Source organism: Musca autumnalis, unplaced genomic scaffold (assembly GCF_047663935.1).
Source record: "Musca autumnalis isolate F117 unplaced genomic scaffold, ASM4766393v1 scaffold_4, whole genome shotgun sequence".
NCBI classification, from domain to species: domain Eukaryota; kingdom Metazoa; phylum Arthropoda; class Insecta; order Diptera; family Muscidae; genus Musca; species Musca autumnalis.
In genome coordinates this window covers 15,503,151-15,526,237 of record NW_027411977.1, presented here as the reverse complement: position 1 = coordinate 15,526,237, position 23,087 = coordinate 15,503,151, and the positions used below count along the sequence as shown (strand labels likewise).

At 38.6% G+C, this 23,087-nt stretch overlaps 2 protein-coding genes across 8 annotated transcripts in view; both read right to left on the bottom strand.

The window, feature by feature from the left end:
- The window catches only part of LOC141404244 (agrin), a 91,242-nt gene extending 78,235 nt beyond the window's left edge, over positions 1–13,007 (bottom strand). The window contains exons 1-2 of one of the 2 annotated variants that reach the window (XM_073987638.1): positions 12,155–13,007; positions 1,109–1,409 (exon numbers count right to left, since the gene is read on the bottom strand). The gene's annotated coding sequence lies outside the window, so the exon portion shown is untranslated. The remainder of the gene's footprint in view (positions 1–1,108; positions 1,410–12,154) is intronic. The other variant, XM_073987641.1, reaches the window with a different exon arrangement.
- A 1,542-nt stretch (positions 13,008–14,549) lies between these two features.
- On the bottom strand, positions 14,550–21,850 carry LOC141400822 (uncharacterized). 6 transcript variants are annotated; one of them, XM_073980388.1, is made up of 5 exons: positions 20,780–21,850; positions 16,981–17,470; positions 15,852–16,922; positions 15,282–15,590; positions 14,550–15,099 (listed from the first exon to the last, which is right to left on the bottom strand). In XM_073980388.1, the coding sequence occupies exon 1, from the start codon at positions 21,639–21,641 to the stop codon at positions 21,225–21,227; it is 417 nt and encodes a 138-aa protein (XP_073836489.1). In that variant the 5' UTR covers positions 21,642–21,850; the 3' UTR covers positions 14,550–15,099; positions 15,282–15,590; positions 15,852–16,922; positions 16,981–17,470; positions 20,780–21,224. The 6 variants fall into 6 exon arrangements, with proteins under 6 accessions (XP_073836489.1, XP_073836491.1, XP_073836488.1 ...); XM_073980390.1 differs by having other exon boundaries at positions 15,852–15,989; XM_073980387.1 differs by having other exon boundaries at positions 15,852–17,219; positions 17,286–17,470.
- Positions 21,851–23,087: the final 1,237 nt, after the last annotated feature.

Sequence of the window (23,087 nt, the reverse complement as noted above, 5' to 3'; positions counted from 1 at the left end):
TCCACGCTGTTTGAGGAAATTGAGCAAACAACCCTCCAGCCAAGCTTGAAACGTTGGATAGTCAATTATATGTGTGGATGCCAGTCGTACGTGGAATTAAGGAACAAGAAGTCCAAACCCCGTAGAGTGAAACAGGGAGTTCCCCAAGGTGCGGTGATATCTCCGAAACTGTTTAACCTCTACCTCTCCTGTATTCCGCCATCTCCAGACGGCATCGAGGTCGTAACGTATGTGATGATTGCACGATCCTGGCGTCAGGTACCTATCCTGATGACATCTGTGAGAGACTGAACAACTATTTAACCGATCTTACCACCTTTTTCCATTCGAGAAATATGCAGATTTCTGCCACAATGACAGCGCACCACATGGAAAGCGCAGTTTGGAAGAGAATTGAATGTCACGGTCGACGGTAGCAGAATTCCGACCACAAACTGCCCCAAAATTGTAGGGGTCTCATTCGACACTACTTTCACGACGTGCGCTCACGCCACAGCTATCTGCGACAATCTGCGGCAGCACTTGGGGTGCAGATAAAGAAACCTTGTTGACCACATATTACGCGATTTGCCGGTCTGTGGTAAGCTAAGTTTGGTCCCCGGGATTATGCCACTAAAGTGGCCAAAAAAAGTTTAACTCCAGCATGGCAACAGTGGCCATTTGGCCATAAACATTTAGCCCAAAAGAGAGTTATTGAATGGAAAATCCTATGAAATTATGTTTGTATGTAAAAAATAATGATATCTGCACACACACACACAGATACTCACTACTACTCAACATAAATGGAAGAAAATTTGCATTGGCAGGTTTGAAATGTTGAGGCACACACATATTCATCATACATACTGTATTTATGTAAATTTGTTGTATTTATATTTACATTTTTTTTTTCATTTTAACAATTTTCTTCTCTTTAAAACTTCAAATTTACATCGTATGGGGGTTTTTCTTGGAATGGTTGCAGCCATCCAGCCATATGTTGGTGCCTTGTTTGCTTTAATAAAATACAAATAAACAAAAAATATATACCGATGATTATTTTGACCCTCATTTTGTGGCAGCTATAAAAAATCTATTAACGTGACTCCGCACACTTAGCATTTACCTTTCGCCAAAACCACTTTTGATTTGATTAGTGGTGGTGTTGGTGGTCTATAGGTGGTAACTGGCTGGCTGCCTGATTTGCTGCCCGCTTCCCTTCCTCCTGCTTGCTTTGTTAGTTGCTCGGTCATTATCAACCACCACATGTCGATGATGCAGATGATGATGTCGATCACAACTACTTGTTGGTGTTTATAGTCTTGTAATGTGGTACAATCTAGGATTTGCAAGCAAAGCTTTCTTTATGAGCGACTCTTAAGTGGCCACATATCAATTTACAACTGCTACAGTGGGGATAATTTGCACTGAAACAATAAAAATAATTAGCTTTTAACTCGTTTGTTGTTGTTTGTTTGTTTGTTTTTGCATAATGATGATTTTCTATGACTTTTGTTACTCAATTTAATTTAAATTAGACAATCACAAGATGACCAACTTTCTCAGACGAGGGAAATTGTGGCATTATATAAAACAACAATTGACATGCAATGAAGGTGATCATAAAGTTAGAGGGGGTAATTAATCTATAGATGTACTGTACATACATGAATTCGAATTGTTTAAGGTGAGCACCTACCACACGATCTATTTCACAGTGCCCTTAACACCGGGTGACCACAATGTGTCTACCAACGCCCACACAAAGAAGTGCGACTACCATACCTAACACTCCTGCCTTTCTATGGGCAAGGTTAATAATGCAACTCCACATTCGAACCGAAACTATACCCACGATTTACTTATAAACCACCGCGATGCTCCCAGTTGGCCTACACCAACTACCAGACTAGATCGAAGATCCATAATATAGAATGTTACCAAATACAACCACTACCAGTTGACGTCGAAATTTTCCCATACTGGAGCCTCCAATGAATTCAACATCGAAAATATACAATACATGACTACAAACACATGACCATCCAAATTTACAGTCAACGTACTTGGACGACCACTTTCTGGCAAATAAAAACATTTGTTTAGCTAAAAATGTTTCAAATACAATATGTAAATTATTAATTTTTTGATATATCGGTAGTAGAGCGCTGACGTGCGGCCGAACAGTCATGGTGCCACTTGACCGAAGGCCTCCGATACCGTCAACCAAGCCAAGCTGTTCGAGGACATAGAGAAGACCACTCTCCAGACGTGTTTGAAACGTTGGATAATCTACTATATGTGCGTAAGTCAGTCGTTTGTGGAATTCCGAAACAAGAAGTTCAAAACCCGTAAAGTGAAACAGGGAGTTCCCCAAGGCAGGTTGATATGTCCGGAACTGTTTAACCTCTACCATTCTGAAATTCCACACCCTTCAGACGGCGTCGGGTCCTATCGTCAATGACATATGTATGTGATACGTTAAATTTCCACATAGCTTACCTTTTTCAGATGTAATTCGAAATTTTTTTTGTAATTCGTAACATTTCATTTGTAATTCGAGGATTTCATTTGTAATTCGAATTATTCCATTTGACTTTCGAATTATTCCATTTTTAATTCAATTTATTTTATCTGAATATATTAACTTCCTGAGAAATTTCAGGAAGAACGCGCATTTTTTAAGGCCAAGGAAAGTATATTATGCACAAGGACAACTTCAAAGCATTTTAGGATCTCAAGATCTGCCACCTGACACTAATTTTGTGTTTTTTTTTTTTAAGTATAATACCTTAAAAACACAAAGAAATAGCAAGGTCATTTAACCCCCAAAAATATATTTTTTTATATAAAATACACCTCAGATACTCAGAGACATTCGCCAAAACAAACAAGTAAAGAAGCATTAAGTTCGGCCGGGCCGAGCTTTTCATACCCTCCACCATAAAATATTCTGAACTAAAATGGAATAATTACTTTTCATTCCTGTCCCCAACTTTAAGTGCTTACGTTAAAATGTCAGATAATGTTTATGTACATTTATGCTTCATTCGGGAGGCCCTTTTTTATGGTGCCTATATCTAACTATGTATGTTGACAATTTTTGGTGGGCTAGAAATTGGGAGGTACTGTTATATTGGGGTTATAATTAAACATGGGCCTATGTTGACAGTTTTTGATGGGAGCCTTTAATGTCAAATAACTCCTAATTCGGTTAAAAAATTTAGCTAGAATCTTCAAAATATCGAAAATCGGTACATAACGTGGGAACTTCAAATGTCATTAACATGTAGTTCGGAGGTATCTGGGCTACACGAAAATATGAACTTAAATGAACCGTTATATGGGGGCTATATCAAAACGTGGACCTATGTCCACAAGTTTTGTTATATAAGTTTATTGACACTTAAGAACCCTAAGTGTCAAAATATAGCTAAATCGGTCTGAAAATGTAGCTAAAACTGTCAAAATACCGTAAATCGTGGGGTACCGTTATATGGGGGCTATACCGAAACGTGGACCTATGTCCACAACTTTTGTTATATAACTTTATTGACATTTAAGAACCCTAAATGTCAAATTATAGCTACATCGGTCTCAAAATGTAGCTAAAAACGTCAAAATACCGCAAATCGGAGGCTACCGTTATATGGGGGCTATACCAAAACGTGGGTCTATGTCCACAACTTTTGTTATATATGTTTATTGACACCTAAGAACCCTAAATGTGAGATTATAGCTATATCGGTCTGAAAATGTAGCTAAAAACATCAAAACACCGTAAATTGGGGGGTAACGTTATATGGGGGCTATACCAAAACGTGGACCTATGTCCACAACTTTTGTTATATAAGTTTATTGATACTTAAGAACCCTAAATGTCAAGTTATAGCTAAATCGGTCTGAAAATGTAGCTAAAAACGTCAAAATACCGTAAATTGGGGGGTAACGTTATATGGGGGCTATACCAAAACGTGGACCTATGTCCACAACTTTTGTTATATAAGTTTATTGATACTTAGGAACCCTAAATGTCAAATTATAGTTAAATCGGTCTGAAAATGTAGCTGAAAACGTCAAAATACCGTAAATCGGGGGGTACCGTTATATGGGGCTATACCAAAACGTGGACCGATATATCCCATCTTCGAACTTGATCTTCCGACGGCTAAAAAAATGGTATTCCCCAATTTTCAACGAAATCGGTCAACAAATGCGACCTGTATGTTGCGAACGGACGGACGGACATGCATAAATCGACTCAGAAAGTGATTCTATGTATATCCCTAGAAGAAACTATGGGTCTATCTCGCTTCCTTTTATATGTTACATACAAATGCACTAACACATAATACCCTTTACCACATAGTGGTGTAGGGTATAAAAATGTATAAATTTTGCTACTAATTCCATAAATTTTACGATAATACTCGCATTTCCTTGTGGTGTATGTATACTTTTCTGTGTTGTGAATATTGAATTTCTTTAACTGTATTAAATATACGTATTAGATTAAAATAAATTTGTGTAATTATGGTTATTTTGTCACCAAGGAGCCACACAGTGCAGTTGTTGCTGTAAAAAACACAACGATTTAGCCTAAACTGCATTTTTGTAGTGTGTATCTATACTTTTCTGTGTCAATGTATATACCCAGAAAACCAATCGTACCGATATCGTAACGAAATCGGAACAAATTTCCTACGTTACGACCGATATCTGATCCGAAATCGTAACGATATCTTAGCGAGAGTTGTATGTTGGTAAGTGGTTGACATAATTTCGGAACGAAGTGTCGGAGCGAAATCGGATCGATTTTGGTCAGAATTCGCAACAAAATCGGAAGAAAATCCTTGGGAAATTCGGAATTCGAATTTCTTCCTACGAATTTTCGTACAGATTTCTGAAAGATTTTGGAATAATGTCGTATGAAAATCGGAGGTACCTTCCGAACTTTCGTAAAGATTTCTGAACACTTTTGGAATAATTTCGTATGATTATCGAAGAAAAAAATTTTTCTCTGATGCCTCATTTTTATTGATAAATTTTCTTTGTTATGTTTTTTATTGGAAGATTATAATTTCAAAGATGTCTAATGATTTTCACTGTTGTTATCATTTTGTAGTTATAGTAGAACAATACCAAATTAAAAATCTTCAGCTCATGCGTGAAGTCAACTCTTCTTTATGGCAGTGAAACATGGCTCATGTCAAAAACGTTAGCCCAAAAACTGCAAACATTCATAAACAAATGTCTTCGAATAATCTGTGGCATATTTTGGCCAAACACTATTTCAAATATAGATTTACATACCAGGATGAGAGAAAAATCTATTACAAAGCAAATCGCTAGACGGAAGTGGAGATGGATTGGGCACACTTTAAGAAAGCCGGTCACCAGTATTTCTCGTGCGGCTCTTGAATGGAACCCTCAAGGATCTCGACGTCCAGGACGTCCAAAAAACACATGGCGCAGAACAATCCAAAATGAATTATCACGAATTAATAAATCAATCAATGATTTAAAAACAATATGTATCGATAAAATAAGATATAATTTTCTTGTAGAAGCCCTATGCTCCCAAGAGGAACAATAAAGGAAAAAAAAAGTAGAACAATGTACTAATGTTGTGTGGGTTCGTATCGTCGGCTTTCCTTTCCTTTTCCTTTCCTTTTCAAATAAAAATAAAAATCAGCTTGAGCCAGGCTGGGGTTCGAACCCACGTCCTTGAAAAACACATGGAAAAAAGTGTTGTTACGGCGTGTTAGTGTTCAGAACCAAACTCATAACTTTCAAAGGCTACGCTAAGCGTTTGTCATGAAAGCCATACAAAGATTTGAACAAAAAATTCAACTTTGTAAAAAAACAACTTGCATTTGAAAGAGGAAATAAGTTAGAGGATAGCGAAGCCGCCCCACAGTCGATGTGTCTGAGGAGCCTTCCTAAACCAAAGGCGAAACATGCATGTCACACAGTGGTGATTGTGTGGGTTCGTATCGTCGGCTTTCCTTTTTCAAAAAGCATCTTGGTCAGTAAGCTCGTCTCTAACGAGAAATTAATTAAAAAATTAATAAAAAATGACCTTCGCCTAATAGGCAAAATTTTCAAATAAAAATGTACGAATATGTTGAGTCTATCAGCACTAGCTTCAGTTATTATATGTTGCATTTATATTTAAAATATTTAAAATATTTAAAAAAATGTATATGCGAATTTTATAACCAACCATTTTGTTTTTCGACAACAAACTAAAATGTTGCTTGTTAGATATATACAAAAGGTGGTTTTTCCGACATATCGATCCGAATTCGTAACGAAATCGGAAGAAAAACATTAGCAAATTCGAAGGGAAATTTACTTCCGACATTTTCTCCGAAATCGGAACGAAATCTGAACAAATTCCCCTACGAAAAATCGTATAGAAATCGCTACGAAATCTGAACGATTTTGCTTCCGAAATTGTTTCCATATGTCGGACATCCGACATTTGGTTTGCTGGGTATGTACTTTTAAGTCTAATTAATACAATTGGCTTGAATAAAATAATGAGTTGGAATATAATATAAACTAATACTGCAAATACTATTGAGCTTTTATATAAATTGGTTTATGTTAAAAACAAATTAAAAAAGACAAATTTTTAATGAATTCCAAATATTAACAACATCTTTAATTTATTTACTTTTTACAAGTAATATCGATTAAAATACAAGAAACATGAAATGCCGACTATGGGTGACGTAGGGGATGGAAGATACGTAGGGGATGGAAGATACCGGCTTTAACATGGCAAAGCCCAGGATTTCATCTCAAGTGGACACTGACCTCCCCGTGGTGCCACCTGGGGAACTGCCTTTAACACCCGTTAAAGGTAGTGGGCCAACATGTGCCGCTCGTTCACCCATAAGAACGTTAAAAACTTGGGTTTGGGAGTCGGGTTAGTAACCCTCCTCTAGTAAAAACAGCCTACTATGAACAAACGAAAGAAAAGAATAACAAACCCGTCTAAAGTTAACGACCCCCGCAAACGTTTTAAAGACCATGATCTGCGAATCTGCACCTGGAATGTTCGCACTCTTTATAGAGAAGGTGCAGGTTACGCATTGGCAGATGTACTTGAAAAGTATAAGGCCGACATTACTGCCATACAGGAAATGCGATGGCACGGGAAAGGTGTCACAACAACACCTAAAGGTGACGCACTGTATTATAGCTGCCATGATACAAAGCATGAGTTTGGTTGCGGATTTGTAGTTGGTCGGAGGTTAAGACATCTGGTCTCCAGCTTCACCCCAGTGAATGAAAGACTCGCTGCAATTCGATTAAAAGCAAAATTCTTCAACATCAGCTTTATTTGCGCTCATGCTCCCACTGAAGACAAGGACGAACACACCAAATATATATTTTACGAGCGCTTGGAAAAAACTTATGACCGTTGCCCTGCCCATGTCATTAAAATTATACAAGGCGATTTTAAAGCCAAAATTGGAAAGGAGAATATCTTTGGCCCAACAGTCGGGAAATTCAGTCTCAACAGTGAAACATCTGACAATGGTATGAGGCTGATAGACTTTGCAGCTGCAAAAAACATGGTAGTTAGCAGTACCAGATTTAAGCATCTCGGTATTCATAAGGGCACCTGGCTGTCGACAGATGAAAGAACAAGAAATGAAATTGATCACGTTGTGATAGATGGAAGACATACATCAAGCGTGTTGAATGTACGATCGTTCCGAGGTGCAAACGTAGACTCGGACCACTACCTTGTTGCAGCAAAGGTACGTACCAGATTAAACGTAGCAAACAAAGTGCGAACAGACACAACACGGAAGTTGGACATCGGTAAGCTACAATCACAACAGATAGCCACAGCATATTCCACTGGCCGAACTACTTAATCAAAGCACTCCTCATCCCGATAACATATCAGGACAATGGCAAAACATTGTCCACTCCATGCAAACAGCCACAAAATCCATACGTGGATACGATAACTAAGGAAACCATGATATGACTAAGTGTCGTGCTGCTACCGAAGAGAAAAATGCGGCATATAGGGCTACTTTACAATCAGTAGCAACGCGTAGCGCACGAGTAAGGTATCGGGAGAAAACGAGAGAGGAGAAACGTCTTTTCCACTGGAAAAAGAGAGATGGAAAAGCGGGAGTGTGAACAAATCGGGATGTACAGGAGACAGAATGAAGCTCGAAAGTTCTACCAAAGAGTGAAACATTAAACTGATGGCTTTGGAACTGGCACATTCTCCGGTAGAGACCAGCTAGGTAATCTGGTAACTGATACAGATAGTGTGCTAAGGATATGGAAAGAGCATTTTTCAAACTGTTGGTATCCAATAGTAGCGAAGTCGACGAAGATACCACAGATCCAATCCCAGAAGATGGTATTGAATATATACCACCCGGCCAAGATGAGGTACAGACAGCAATAAACCGGCTGAAGAATAATAAGGCAGCAGGAGCTGATGGCCTACAATCCGAGCTGTTTAAAACCGGAGGCGACACGCTGATAAGGTGTATGCATCAGCTAGTTAGCTCCATCTGGCAGGAAGAACGCGTACCCGACGATTGGAACCTGAGCAACTTTTGTCCCGTCCTTAAGAAAGGAGATAAGACTTTATGCTCCAACTATAGGGGCATAAGTCTTCTCCCTATCGCCTACAAGATAGTGTCAGGGATATTGTGCGAACGACTAAAGCCCATGGTCAACGAAATAATTGGACCATACCAATGCGGTTTTAGACGTGGCAAGTCCACCATTGACCAGATATTTACCCTGCGGCAAATCCTGGAGAAGACCCAAGAGATGCAGATCGACACCTACCACCTTTTTGTCGATTATAAAGCAGCCTTCGACAGCCAGCTACGTTCAAAGGTATTCGGATGTTTAAGACATTTACAAAGCAACCGACGTATTTTCTGTAAGGCCATGTTTTTATTATAGGCTTTTGCAGGGTTAACCTTAATGAGGATTTATTTGACGTATGTATACACAAGGAATTGGCATTTGAAACCCGGTGGGTTTGTTAAATCCGGTTTTATATAAACGCACTATAATGAAATTTGAAACCCAGTGGGTTTGTAAAATCCGGTTATATATAAACGTACTGTAAGTTAAGCTTTCAAATTCAATCCCCATTTTCTGAAAATTTCATGAAGTTTTGTTCAATAGTTTTGAAAAAAATTATTGAAAAGCGTGGGCGTGGTCATCAGTTTTCAAGACATAACATATTTAAAAAAGTTAGCGTGGTCCGGTTTTTTGGATCCAAATATGTACCTAAGGTCGGAGGCTCAACACCATCGTCTTCCAAAATTAATGCTGAAACCGATATAATCATAAGTTTGGCATATACATATTGCGTTTGAAATAAACGCTGAAATTCATTAAGTACACATTGCCACGGCAGACCTTGAGCATTTGCTGCAAATTTCATGGAAATCGGTTCAGGATTTTGGAGATAGGCCCAAAAGAAGTACCTAGATTTTAGATTAATTCGTAAATTTTCTAACCGATACATTCGTTATTATTGAAAATGTAGCGTTTTTTTAATATCAAACAAGCTATGCAGCCTATTTTCACCGGGAGCCATTCCTGTACATCCCTGAAAATTTCAGTAAAATCGGTTCTGTAGTTTTGTAGATGCAACATGCAGATTGACAACAAGTGTATTTCAAAGGCCAAAATTTAAAAAAAAATCATATTGATTATTCGCTTATGGCAACAAATTACATATGTAAAAACTATACAGGTTTTTGTTCACAACTCTTGGTGTTGGTCCTCCGTCGAAATATACAAAGTTTATTTGCAATTTATAACAAATACGGACTAAAATAAGAATTAAGGCCTCGACACATACGAAGCGTGGCATTCTTGCCTAAAGGCCTGCGTACATAAGCTGCTCTGCCTAAAGGCCTCGACACATAAGCCGCTCGGCTTTCTTACTTAATTCATTTCTGGTAAAGGAATAAAGAAATGTCATAACCACATTTCAATTAGGTCGAACTTGGTCTTTGGTCTTTTACCAGAAATGAATTAAGCAAGAAAGCCGAGCGGCTTATGTACCCAGGCCTTAATTGCCTTGCTTTCCTGCTTCATTTTTGACATAATAAAAATAAAAGAATAAAGAAGGCCGAGGAAATTTTGAACTGGGTTGCCCTTTTCTTTTTTATTCTTTTATCAGAAGTAAGCAAGGTAAGCAGGCAAGGCAGCTTATGTACGCCGGCCTTAAAGGCCTGGGTACATACGCCGCTCGGCTTTCTTGCTTAATTCATTTCTGGTAAAAGACCAAGTTCGACCTAATTGAAATGTGGTTATGACATTTCTTTATTCCTTTACCAGAAATGAATTAAGTAAGAAAGCCGAGCGGCTTATGTGTCGAGGCCTTAAGTCATATCTGGTAAATGTCTAAAGACCAAGTTCGACCTAATTCAAATGCGATTCTGAAATCTTTTTATTAGGTCGAACTTGGTCTTTAGTCTTTTATCAGATATGACTTAAGCAAGAATGCCATACTTCTGATGTGTCGAGGCCTTTACCTATTACTTTGAGGTAACAAAAAATGTACTACATATGGAAAAGCAGTACTATAAAACTAATCATTTTTGAAATTTTTTGTAGTCATTAATGGACTAACAGTATTGAATGTGATAAAGTTCAGTGATAATAAAAGCCGTCGTGGAGGGTCTTCAGACAGGTAAAAAACGTATGACACCATATTGACAATAAACAATGATAAATCGGCCGCAGACAAGTATGTAAAGAATGAATATTTGACTCAATATGTATTGTAGGATAGTGGACCAGTGCAAAACATTCGGATTTTGGCTTTGAAAACATCGAAATACCTCTGGACACTATAGGGAGGAATAGACCCTCAGTGTATTATTTTAAAAGATCAGAACTCTATTTCCTCGATCAATATTATTGGAATCACCATAATCTAATAAAAACCATCAGATATGGAAGTTATACGATTTCTAGAAAAGCTGGAATACCGAATTTTGGGTACTATACTTTTTACCAAGCACGGACATAATAATGATTGGGAAGACATCCCCAATGACATCATTAGTATATATTTAATAGTCATTATTCTGAAAGCCGGTAAAACGCGTCCAAAAAGATCAAACACGATCAAATACCACCATTCCAAAGGCCAGATCATGATATATTAATCTTATTTGTGTAAGTTGTTGATGTAATATAACAAAAGTAAACTGATAAATACCTCGGGCCAAAGACCTGATATCAACCCTTATACATTTTTGGGTCCAGTTTATTGCCATAAACGAACAATTAATATGAATTTTTTTGCAATGTTGGCCTTTGCAATACATATGTTGTCTAACTGTATTTTAAAAAGTGGGCGTTGTCAAGTTTTTGCGTCTCAAATAAGTACGTAAAGTTGGAGACACAACCACAATTGTCTCGCAAATTAATTCAAAAATTGTAGCCCATTTTAACCGGGAGCCATCCCTGTACATTCCCTGACAATTTCAGAAAAATCGGTTCAGTAGTTTTTGTAGAAATGATAAAAATTTAAAAAAGTGGGATTAAGAGTGGATGTGGTCAAATTTTCTTTGCCGGGTTATGGCACACATTTCACATAAAGAATAATCCAAATCGGTCCAGCCGTTCTCAACTGACGCCTTGACCAACGAACGACATTTGATATTTATTTATAAAGATACTAGCCGGCCCGGTCCACGTTACTGGCCCTTGAAACAGTTACCTTTTCTTAAGTAAATTATATTTTTCTTGCGTCGCAAAATAGTCGGGAACTGCAAGTGACTATAAATAAAACATCTTCAGAAATGTTGGTGTCTATATGAAATTTTGGCGGTATGTTAACTGATGACTTGATGCATGCATTTATATCATCTGCTGGAATAGTATAACTGACATTGTTTGTCTCAAATCTACAAGTGAATTGCTCTTAAGGCCTGCGTACATAAGCTGCTTTGCCTGATTGCCTTGCTTACCTGCTTCATTTCTGACCATGATGAAATTATAAGGTGGCGTAAAACGGCCAGCTGATTGGTTTCAATCTGTCAAATATTTTGTTATTGTGAATAAATTGTATGAAAACGTAAACAAACATTTTGACATATTGAAGAATTTTCGGCCAAAATAGAGTTGTTGTTGTGCTACTTACGTGACCTGTTAAATATGTTGCGGAGCGATGGCGACACAAAGTCCTCAGTCAATATGCAAAAAAAAATTTTGCGTGGAGGGACCTTAGGGGGTGGCTTTTTACGCCTCCGTGGCAGCCACAAAACCACGATATTCCACCAGCTCTCATCATGCACTAAAGTTGGGAGAGCTGGAGGTAGCTAATGTGGACACTCCCGAATGGCAGACCACTATTATGCCTTTAATGGTCTGCCGTGTCCATCACGATAACAATATAAAGCCTCAAAGGGGGGCACTTGCTTTGGGTAATCACGAGTATGGTGGTCGTGGTTAGCCATGCCCATAAAGGACACTTGCTGAGGGTAACCACGAGTATGCTGGTCGTGGCTAGCCGTGTCCATAAGATGGCACTTACTGTGGGTAACCATGGATGCTTCATGGTTAGCCATGCCAATAAAGGACACTTGCTTTGGGTAACCACGAGTATGCTGGTCGTGGCTAGCCGTGTCCATAAGATGGCACTTACTGTGGGTAACCATGGATGCTTCATGGTTAGCCATGCCAAAAACGATGAGCTGGTACGTTTCAAATGTGGTTTGTGAAAACCACATGGAAATGTCTTGGCAATACAAGGAGTTATCACCGGCCATTGCGAAGCAATATTGGCTATGGTTGCACACCAGATTCGGTCCACAATTGCCGGAGGTAACCCAATGTATTCCAAGAGCGGAGGTATATACCTGAAAAGGAAAGAAAAAAGTATTAGTAGCGTTAAATATTAAAAAAATTACTGGAACGATACAAAAATTTACCAACAGCGTCCTCCAACTAAATTGTTTTTCTTTTTCTTTATGTTCCTCCATTCGTTCTTTGACAGCTAATACTACACCGCGTTGCCAACCAACCCGAATGTGGAACATGATTCATTCATAAAAATAAAGAAATGAACTCTGTGAGCGCAAGCAAGCAAGGTAGATGCCACCACGGTATGTTTAGAAAATGTCGGATATTTTGAATATTTGAAATGTCGGACATTAATAATCCATTTAAATTGCATGTTACTGTCATTAGAATGTCTGATGTAGGAAAAGGATGAACAATAGGTTTAATTTTATTTATGAGTTCGTTCTATTACTGAGAAAGAGGCAGTCGGATGATAAGTAAATTAGATGGTATGAGGCAAATGGTTGTCTTGGAAAGTTTCCAGACAAATTCAGAGCTTATAAATAGGACAGTCAGTGGCAAATGAGCAGAGTTTGAATAGAATGTGGTGCTGAGCATAGTGGAGTCCTTGTAACTTTTATTCGGTGCAAGTTCAGTGTTGAAGTGAAAAGTTTATGATAAAGTGTAATAAACCCAAAAGTTAATAAGAGAGTTAAAGATTTCATTAAACGCTTTGCGCTGATTGTCCTACTGGGAATATTGTTAAAGGCCATAATAGCGAACCGACAAAATTGAATGTCGGAGCATTGGTGTCCACCAACGGCAGTCGATCCGGGAAATGAGAATAGGTTGTCTGGTGGTCAACCGCCTTTACATACCCAGGAAATCCCTTCAGATCAAGGTAGGACAGAAAGAAAAAATATTGATAGTATCATCAATCTTTATAATAAACGACAAAAGTTGTACTGTGGAATGCTGCCCAAGTAGACACGAGCCGAAATAGTAACGGCGGAGGCGCATTTCCAGACTAATTGTGCTCAGTACCAAGAATTTATGATTGGACAATTACATCTGGTCCAAAATATCTATTCAAAACAAGCATTGGCAGTGTAGGCCAAAAGGAGCGACAATAAGGCTATATGTATGTTTGCTCATAACCAAAGGGGCTGAAGTCCATAACCACAAAAATTTAAAAAGAAAATGTCAGAAAACTGGCTATGATAACGTACAACTGGGACACAAATGAATAATATTCAATTGTTTTTTTTTTAATATTCTTTTATGTATAGCTAAAGAAATTTATCCATATATCCATTCACATTTCATTTTTTTTTTATTGCTTGCTGACAAATTAGTATATTTCTTAATATTTCATATTATTAGTATTATTTATAATTATTACATTTTATTTATATGCTTATGTGTTCGATTTTTGATTTACTATTTTCAAATTTTGTTAAGTGTTTAGATATAGTTTTTGTTAAGGATCCACAAGGTCAGTCAGAATTTAGTTTTTCTTTTCGTCTTTTAACAGGTTAGCCTAGGATTCCTCCAAGAGCTCTGTCAGGATATCTAGGATAGCTTGAGTTTTAGTGTGTTAGTCCATCTTTGGGACCTTTGTTTTGTGACATTCGTTGTGGGTTCTGCTAGGCATATTGTGTCAACCGTTGATAATCAAATTTGGTTTAATAAAACCGTTCGTAAACATTTACTCTGATAATTGAGACTCATACAACATAATTAATACAAAACAATTTTTGATTTATAATAATTGATGATTTATTGATTTTTGTCTTAACCAAAAGAAGAAAAAAATAGAATTAAAAACAAATATAGATTTAGTCTTAGATTTAAGTATGGTTATAAAAATAAATAATGTGACATGGTATATGATGTAATTATGGACTTGTAAATTGTAAGGAGGGAGGTAAAAATAAGGTGAGGTAAGTGGTGGAATGGAAGCGGGAATAGGGGTCATCTACAACAGAGTGGGAACGGATGATCATGGTTGGGTGGGCGGCTATAGTGGCTTCTGGGCCAGGAGTCGACGGGTTATGATGGAAGACTTGTTGTAAAGTTTTTGTATAGATGTCATCGTTTTTTAGTTATTGTTGGCGGTCCTCAGCTCGAGATGTTGGGATGGTACCTACCCCACGAGAGTCGGCAGAGCTAGCTGGCGTTATCTGAGCATCTCCTGGCTGCAACAGTAAGGGACACGTAACAATATGGCGCCCAAACCAAAGAAACCTTCGCGGTGTAGGAATGTAGGAAGTGTAGGTCACCAAGACACTTAGCAATAACCCACTAAAAAAAAAAGAAAAAAATAGACCAACATTAGTGACTGGTAATCTGAAGTATCTGGGTCAGTAAAATTTGTAACCATTCTGGACAGGGGCCAGAAATTGATGTACAGAGGTTACTGATGACGGATACTTTGGAAGAAAGGCAGTAATGACTAATACAGACTAGGGTAGTATGTGACGTACCTGTTAGTGGAGATACAGTGGTATCAGCACAGATCATCCTAAGTAGAATAACAGTTTTAGAAACAGCATGATGTTTGATGGTGATCCTGTTCATAAGAGGAGGTATCCGCTCTGCAGTTAGTTAGAGGGCTGTCGTACCATCAAAGATGAACAGAAATCTGAATAGGTCGACGGTGGTGTCGATATCAGTGCACATATCAAACTGTTTTTCTTCATCATTTGTCTCGTAGTTAGAATGTTCCATTATAACCCAATAAGACATATAGCAAAGCAAAACCGCATACACCACACCTCACCTTAATACACCTCCTAATGAAAAGCATAGAAAGATATTATTAAAGTCGATTATAAAAAGAGATAAAAAGCGTACATTAATTTTTGTGACATAAATATATACATAAAATTCTAAATTACATTAAAAGACGTTTTTGTAAGAAGTACACAGAATAAGGGTTATGAGTAGGGAGACTAGGTCCCAATCTAAAAGCCGAAAAAGAGATAGACCTAACGTATTTGATCTGAATAGGACTATCAGTACTCCAGAAGAAAAAAGGAAGAAAAACGACTCACCAGCAAATATGGCAGAAGCAAATCAAGGTGGCGACGGCCAGATAATGGATTTCTCCCAAACCATCAATGCTAGAAATCCGGTTTCAAATTCTTTAGGTCCGGTATACCTCCAAGGTGCAGGAGGGGGTTCTGAAACAACTAAAAATAATCAAAATTCCGACCAGATTAGAACTCTAGAGGATTCCGTTCAAAAGGTTCAAACAGAGATGAGCGATATAAAAAAGACTTTAGGGGACTTGACCTCCGCGATGGAGAAGCTGTTGAGAAACCAGGTTCCAAGTGCTACCAATAATTCAGTAGGTCAGCCAAATGTGCTGCCAAATAATGAGGTACCCAGAGCTCCACCTAATAGAACCATGGATTCCAGAAGTCAGCAAAATGCGGTACAAAATAATGCCGAATCCACTGGCAATGCTATCACTACAGGATTTCCTCCAAATCGGGTCATAGATTCTAGAAAAGAGTTCAATATAGTTCGCATTAATAAACTGGGCCTTACGTTCGATGGTAGTTCCAATGGTTTAGAGGTGGAAGAGTTTGTATACAGGTTAGAATATTATCAAAAACAATATCAAATCCCCTGGCCAGAAATAATAAGGGATTTCCCCCTCATACTGTCTGGTAGGGCCGAAACATGGTATTGGTTATTCCAAAGGACTCATGGAATCCATGATTGGGAACACCTGAAATATAGTATTTTAACCCAATATCAATCTTCCAGGTCGAATTGTGAGATCGTGACTGATCTTGTTCAAAGGAAACAACAAATGAATGAATCGGTGGACAATTTCTTCCAGGCCATGGGCCAAATCCGAGCTAAGTTGCTTCAACCTATATCGGATTTTGATATGATGAAAATTTTGAAGAAAAACGTAAAAGACAGCATTGGAAGAATTGTCTATCCGATTCCGGTCTCTTCGGTCGAACACCTCCGAGTGGAGTGTAATGAGGCTGAAAAGACCTTTTTGAGGAGGGAACCCCGGCAACACCTTCCACTACAACGGCCCATAAGACAGGTTAGTGAGGTAGTAGATGATATGTATGAGACATCACCGTATAATAGGAATGAGCCTGAAATAGAAGATTTGTGCGCTATGCAATACAATAGGCCAGCAAGACCCCTACTTACCTGTTGGAACTGCAGGAAATCGGGACATACGTTCCGAGATTGTGAGGAAGTTACTAGGGCCTTGTTCTGCTATAAATGTGGTAACCCGGGTACTACTACTCCCAAGTGCAACATGTGCCAGCAGGGAAATGTGAACAAGGGCGGGGATCGAGAAGGGGGTCCTCGTCCGAATTAGAAACCCCTGAAGTAAAACTGTGGAATATCCACAAACCGAGCTCCGAAAAGAAGAATAACAAAATCTATGAAGAAAATACAACAAAATTAAATGATGATGAGTCTTTTTCCAAAATTAGGCATTACTTAACTGTCAAAGAACGCGAGGAAAATTATGCAAAAGTAAGACAGAGAATATTCGGTTCCAATGAGGTTCCACTGTCAACCAGAAAAGTGCCCAAAGTGAGACAAAAATTTGCCGATAAAAGAAAGGTTTTTAAAAGCATCGTTGAAGCACTAAACAGAGCCAATAGTCGGCATGATCCAAGGCCTTATGCTGAAATAGAGATAGAAGGCAACAAATTAAAAGGACTACTTGACTCTGGGGCTTCTGTGAGCATATTGGGGAAAGGTTGTAGGGAATTATTGGAACAACTAGGGAGAGATATAAAACCCATATTTTCTAATGTGAAGACTGCCTCGGGTAATCAACACAGGGTAATTGGAAAAATTAGAGTAAAAATAGAATACCAGGATGTTACTAAGGAAATTGAATTATATTTATGCCCTGACCTTGAACAGCAGCTGTATTTAGGGGTTGATTTTTGGAAGCTATACAATATTGCCCCTGATATAGTTCCTGTCGAGGAAATTAATGTTGAAAAGGTTCTCGAGGATATGGGTGATGGGGAAAATTACAAATTGAACCCTCACGACTTATCTAAGGAACAACAAGAACAATTGGACAAAGTTATTAAGAGTTTTTACACTTTTGAAGAAAGAGGATTGGGTAATACCACCTTGGAAAAACATTCCATTCAGCTCATTGAAGGCGCGGAACCTGTCAAAGACCGCCATTACCCCATATCTCCAGCGGTACAGGCAATTGTTTATGAAGAAATTGACAATATGCTACGATTGAATGTAATCGAGGAAAGTAATAGTCCTTGGAGTAACAGGACAACAATTGTTAGAAAGCCAGGCAAAAATAGATTCTGCTTGGATGCCCGAAAATTGAACAAACTAACAGTGAAGGATGCGTACCCGCTCCAAAACATTGACGGCATCCTAAGCAGAATCGATGAGACGTACTATATAAGCAGCGTCGATTTAAAATATGCCTTTTGGCAAATTCAACTTGATGACGAAAGTAAGTCCTACACAGCGTTCACGGTGCCGGGTCGCCCTCTATACCAATTTAGAGTGATGCCTTTTGGGCTTTGCAATGCGGCCCAACGCTTGTGTAGGCTTATGGATAAAGTGATACCGTCTCAACTAAAAGAAAACGTTTTTATTTATTTAGATGACCTGCTTGTGATATCCAGTGATTTCCAAGATCACCTACGTCTTCTTAATGAAGTAGCAGAATGTCTCAAAAGAGCGAACCTAACGATAGGACTAAAGAAATCTCAGTTCTGTTTCCGGGAACTGAGATATTTGGGTTTTATTATTGGGGATGGAAGGTTAAAGACTGACCCCGACAAGATAAAAGCTATCAGAAATATTAAAGCTCCCAAAAGTGCAAGAGAGGTAAGAAGTTTTCTAGGGACTGCGGGATGGTATAGGCGTTTTATAAAGGATTTCGCCACCATCTCCGCACCTCTAACCGACACCTTAAAGAAAACAAAAAAATTTGAGATGAGTGAGCCAGCACTTAAGGCTTTTGAAAACCTCAAAAAGGCTTTAACATCCGCTCCCGTTCTGAGACATGCCAACTTTTCCAAACATTTTTATGTACAATGCGACGCCTCCGAATATGGGATAGGAGCGGTGTTGTATCAGTTAAACGATAAAGGGGAAGAACATCCCATAGCTTTTTATTCAGCCAAATTGAATGCCTGTCAACGCAACTATAGCGTGACAGAAAAGGAATGTTTGGCGGCAGTGATGGCGATAAAGAAATTCCGACCCTACGTCGAGCTATTACCATTCACTGTCATAACAGATCATGCCTCACTGAAATGGCTGATGTCTCTAAAAGACTTGACGGGAAGATTAGCGAGATGGTCTTTACAATTACAAGCCTTTAACTTCAACATAGAGCATCGAAAAGGGGCAGATAACGTTGTCGCGGATATGTTATCAAGAGCGCCGACTATCGACGTAAGCGAACTTACCGAAGGTGATATGTTGAATTTTGAAACCACAGAATTTGAGGGGGAAGAATATACTGAGCTCATAAAACATGTCAATGAGAATCAAGACAGATTACCTGATCTTAAAGTAGAAGATGGTTATGTTTATAAAAAGGTATTACCTGATCGGGAGGATGATGAAGAGATCAGATGGAAACTATGGATTCCATCGGCCATAACCAATGAAATAATCAAAAGAGCCCATGACAGCAATACTTCGGCACATGGAGGTATAATGAAGACCCTTGAACGGGTCCGAAGGTTTTTCTATTGGCCCCGAATGACCGTCCAAATTAGGGAATATGTACGCCGATGCCAAATTTGTAAAGAATCGAAACCTAGTAATCAACACATGATGCCGAGTATGGGCCAAGAGGTAATAACCGATAGGCCTTTCCAAAAACTATATGTAGATTTCCTGGGAAAGTACCCCAGGTCAAAAAAAGGTAACACTTAAATATTCATCGTTGTGGATCACTTCACCAAGTTTACATTTCTTAAAGCCATGCGGGAAGCAACGGCAGGAAATGTAGTAAAGTTCCTAGTGGACGAAATATTTCATAAATTTGGAGTCCCTGAGGTGATCCACAGCGATAATGGAGCCCAGTTTACTTCCCAGACTTTCAAAGAGCTAATGGAAGGCTATCAAATAACACACATGAGGACGGCGGTATATTCACCCCAGTCCAATGCTTCCGAACGTGTCAACCAATCGGTAATAAATGCTATTCGGACATACCTTGATCAGGATCATAGGGATTGGGACATGTATTTATCAGAAATTGAGTGTGCCCTCAGAAATTCTGTACATTCCTCAACAGGGGTAACCCCTTTTTTTGCGCTATTCGGGTTCCATATGTACTCTAGTGGTACGGACTACAAATTAGCCCGGAAATTAATGTCCTTAACTGACCATGAGCTCAAGGAAATGAATAGACATGGAAAACTCGAGATTATAAGAGGAAAAATAAAAGATAATCTGCACCAAGCATTCGTGAAAAGTTCGGACAAATACAATCAAAGGGCCCGAGTAATCAAATTTCAGCCGGGACAGGAAGTATATAGGCGGAATACTGTATTGTCTGACTTTTCCAAAAACATCAACTCCAAATTCTGTAAAAAGTTTGTGAAATGTCGCATAGTCAGGCCTGTAGGGCAGAACATGTATGAATTGGAGAACCTACAAGGGAAAAACATCGGAATTTACCACGTAAAAGATATAAAATACTAATGCAATATAGATAACGACTCTGTGATATGATAAGTGCAATATTAGGATTAAGACTAGGCTTAATATATGTTGTGCTTGTCCAAATGCATAGATCTATATCTATAGTGCAATACCATTTTATATCTGTGAAAACACTCGTTTATGCTTACACTTATTTTTCCTAAATTTTATTTCCCTATCTCGAATTATACCTGCAATTATACACCTAGAATGTGATTATACTCCATTTTTAGTAATTATACACGTCAAACCTACTTCTTAGTTAATTCCATTTACTCACCCTGCCTTAAACTGTATTGGTCCCAATCCTGAGGACTTCCCATAGACCTCGAGAAGATACTGAAAATATTCCCAAAGTAAAATCTTACGGACGGAACACATACTTATATACTTCCCTAAAATCTTGTAATTTCGTAGAGCCCGGCTATAATCTCAGGGCGTGAGAGTTCCCCACGTTGAACGCAACTCCCTGACTCGTAAATTCTCCGCACACCAGTCCCAACATCATTCTTCGTTTGCCCTGGAGTTTTGTTGCGGAGCGATGGCGACACAAAGTCCTCAGTCAATATGCAAAAATAAATTTTGCGTGGAGGGACCTTAGGGGGTGGCTTTTTACGCCTCCGTGGCAGCCACAAAACCACGATATTCCACCAGCTCTCATCATGCACTAAAGTTGGGAGAGCTGGAGGTAGCTAATGTGGACACTCCCGAATGGCAGACCACTATTATGCCTTTAATGGTCTGCCGTGTCCATCACGATAACAATATAAAGCCTCAAAGGGGGGCACTTGCTTTGGGTAATCACGAGTATGGTGGTCGTGGTTAGCCATGCCCATAAAGGACACTTGCTGAGGGTAACCACGAGTATGCTGGTCGTGGCTAGCCGTGTCCATAAGATGGCACTTACTGTGGGTAACCATGGATGCTTCATGGTTAGCCATGCCAATAAAGGACACTTGCTTTGGGTAACCACGAGTATGCTGGTCGTGGCTAGCCGTGTCCATAAGATGGCACTTACTGTGGGTAACCATGGATGCTTCATGGTTAGCCATGCCAAAAACGATGAGCTGGTACGTTTCAAATGTGGTTTGTGAAAACCACATGGAAATGTCTTGGCAATACAAGGAGTTATCACCGGCCATTGCGAAGCAATATTGGCTATGGTTGCACACCAGATTCGGTCCACAATTGCCGGAGGTAACCCAATGTATTCCAAGAGCGGAGGTATATACCTGAAAAGGAAAGAAAAAAGTATTAGTAGCGTTAAATATTAAAAAAATTACTGGAACGATACAAAAATTTACCAACAGCGTCCTCCAACTAAATTGTTTTTCTTTTTCTTTATGTTCCTCCATTCGTTCTTTGACAGCTAATACTACACCGCGTTGCCAACCAACCCGAATGTGGAACATGATTCATTCATAAAAATAAAGAAATGAACTCTGTGAGCGCAAGCAAGCAAGGTAGATGCCACCACGGTATGTTTAGAAAATGTCGGATATTTTGAATATTTGAAATGTCGGACATTAATAATCCATTTAAATTGCATGTTACTGTCATTAGAATGTCTGATGTAGGAAAAGGATGAACAATAGGTTTAATTTTATTTATGAGTTCGTTCTATTACTGAGAAAGAGGCAGTCGGATGATAAGTAAATTAGATGGTATGAGGCAAATGGTTGTCTTGGAAAGTTTCCAGACAAATTCAGAGCTTATAAATAGGACAGTCAGTGGCAAATGAGCAGAGTTTGAATAGAATGTGGTGCTGAGCATAGTGGAGTCCTTGTAACTTTTATTCGGTGCAAGTTCAGTGTTGAAGTGAAAAGTTTATGATAAAGTGTAATAAACCCAAAAGTTAATAAGAGAGTTAAAGATTTCATTAAACGCTTTGCGCTGATTGTCCTACTGGGAATATTGTTAAAGGCCATAATAGCGAACCGACAAAATTGAATGTCGGAGCATTGGTGTCCACCAACGGCAGTCGATCCGGGAAATGAGAATAGGTTGTCTGGTGGTCAACCGCCTTTACATACCCAGGAAATCCCTTCAGATCAAGGTAGGACAGAAAGAAAAAATATTGATAGTATCATCAATCTTTATAATAAACGACAAAAGTTGTACTGTGGAATGCTGCCCAAGTAGACACGAGCCGAAATAGTAACGGCGGAGGCGCATTTCCAGACTAATTGTGCTCAGTACCAAGAATTTATGATTGGACAATTACATCTGGTCCAAAATATCTATTCAAAACAAGCATTGGCAGTGTAGGCCAAAAGGAGCGACAATAAGGCTATATGTATGTTTGCTCATAACCAAAGGGGCTGAAGTCCATAACCACAAAAATTTAAAAAGAAAATGTCAGAAAACTGGCTATGATAACGTACAACTGGGACACAAATGAATAATATTCAATTGTTTTTTTTTTAATATTCTTTTATGTATAGCTAAAGAAATTTATCCATATATCCATTCACATTTCATTTTTTTTTTATTGCTTGCTGACAAATTAGTATATTTCTTAATATTTCATATTATTAGTATTATTTATAATTATTACATTTTATTTATATGCTTATGTGTTCGATTTT

Excerpts from the sequence above, each read along its gene's own strand:
- LOC141400822 (XM_073980385.1), bottom strand. The coding sequence starts at position 21,641 with ATGGCCGGTGATAACTCCTTGTATTGCCAAGACATTTCCATGTGGTTT.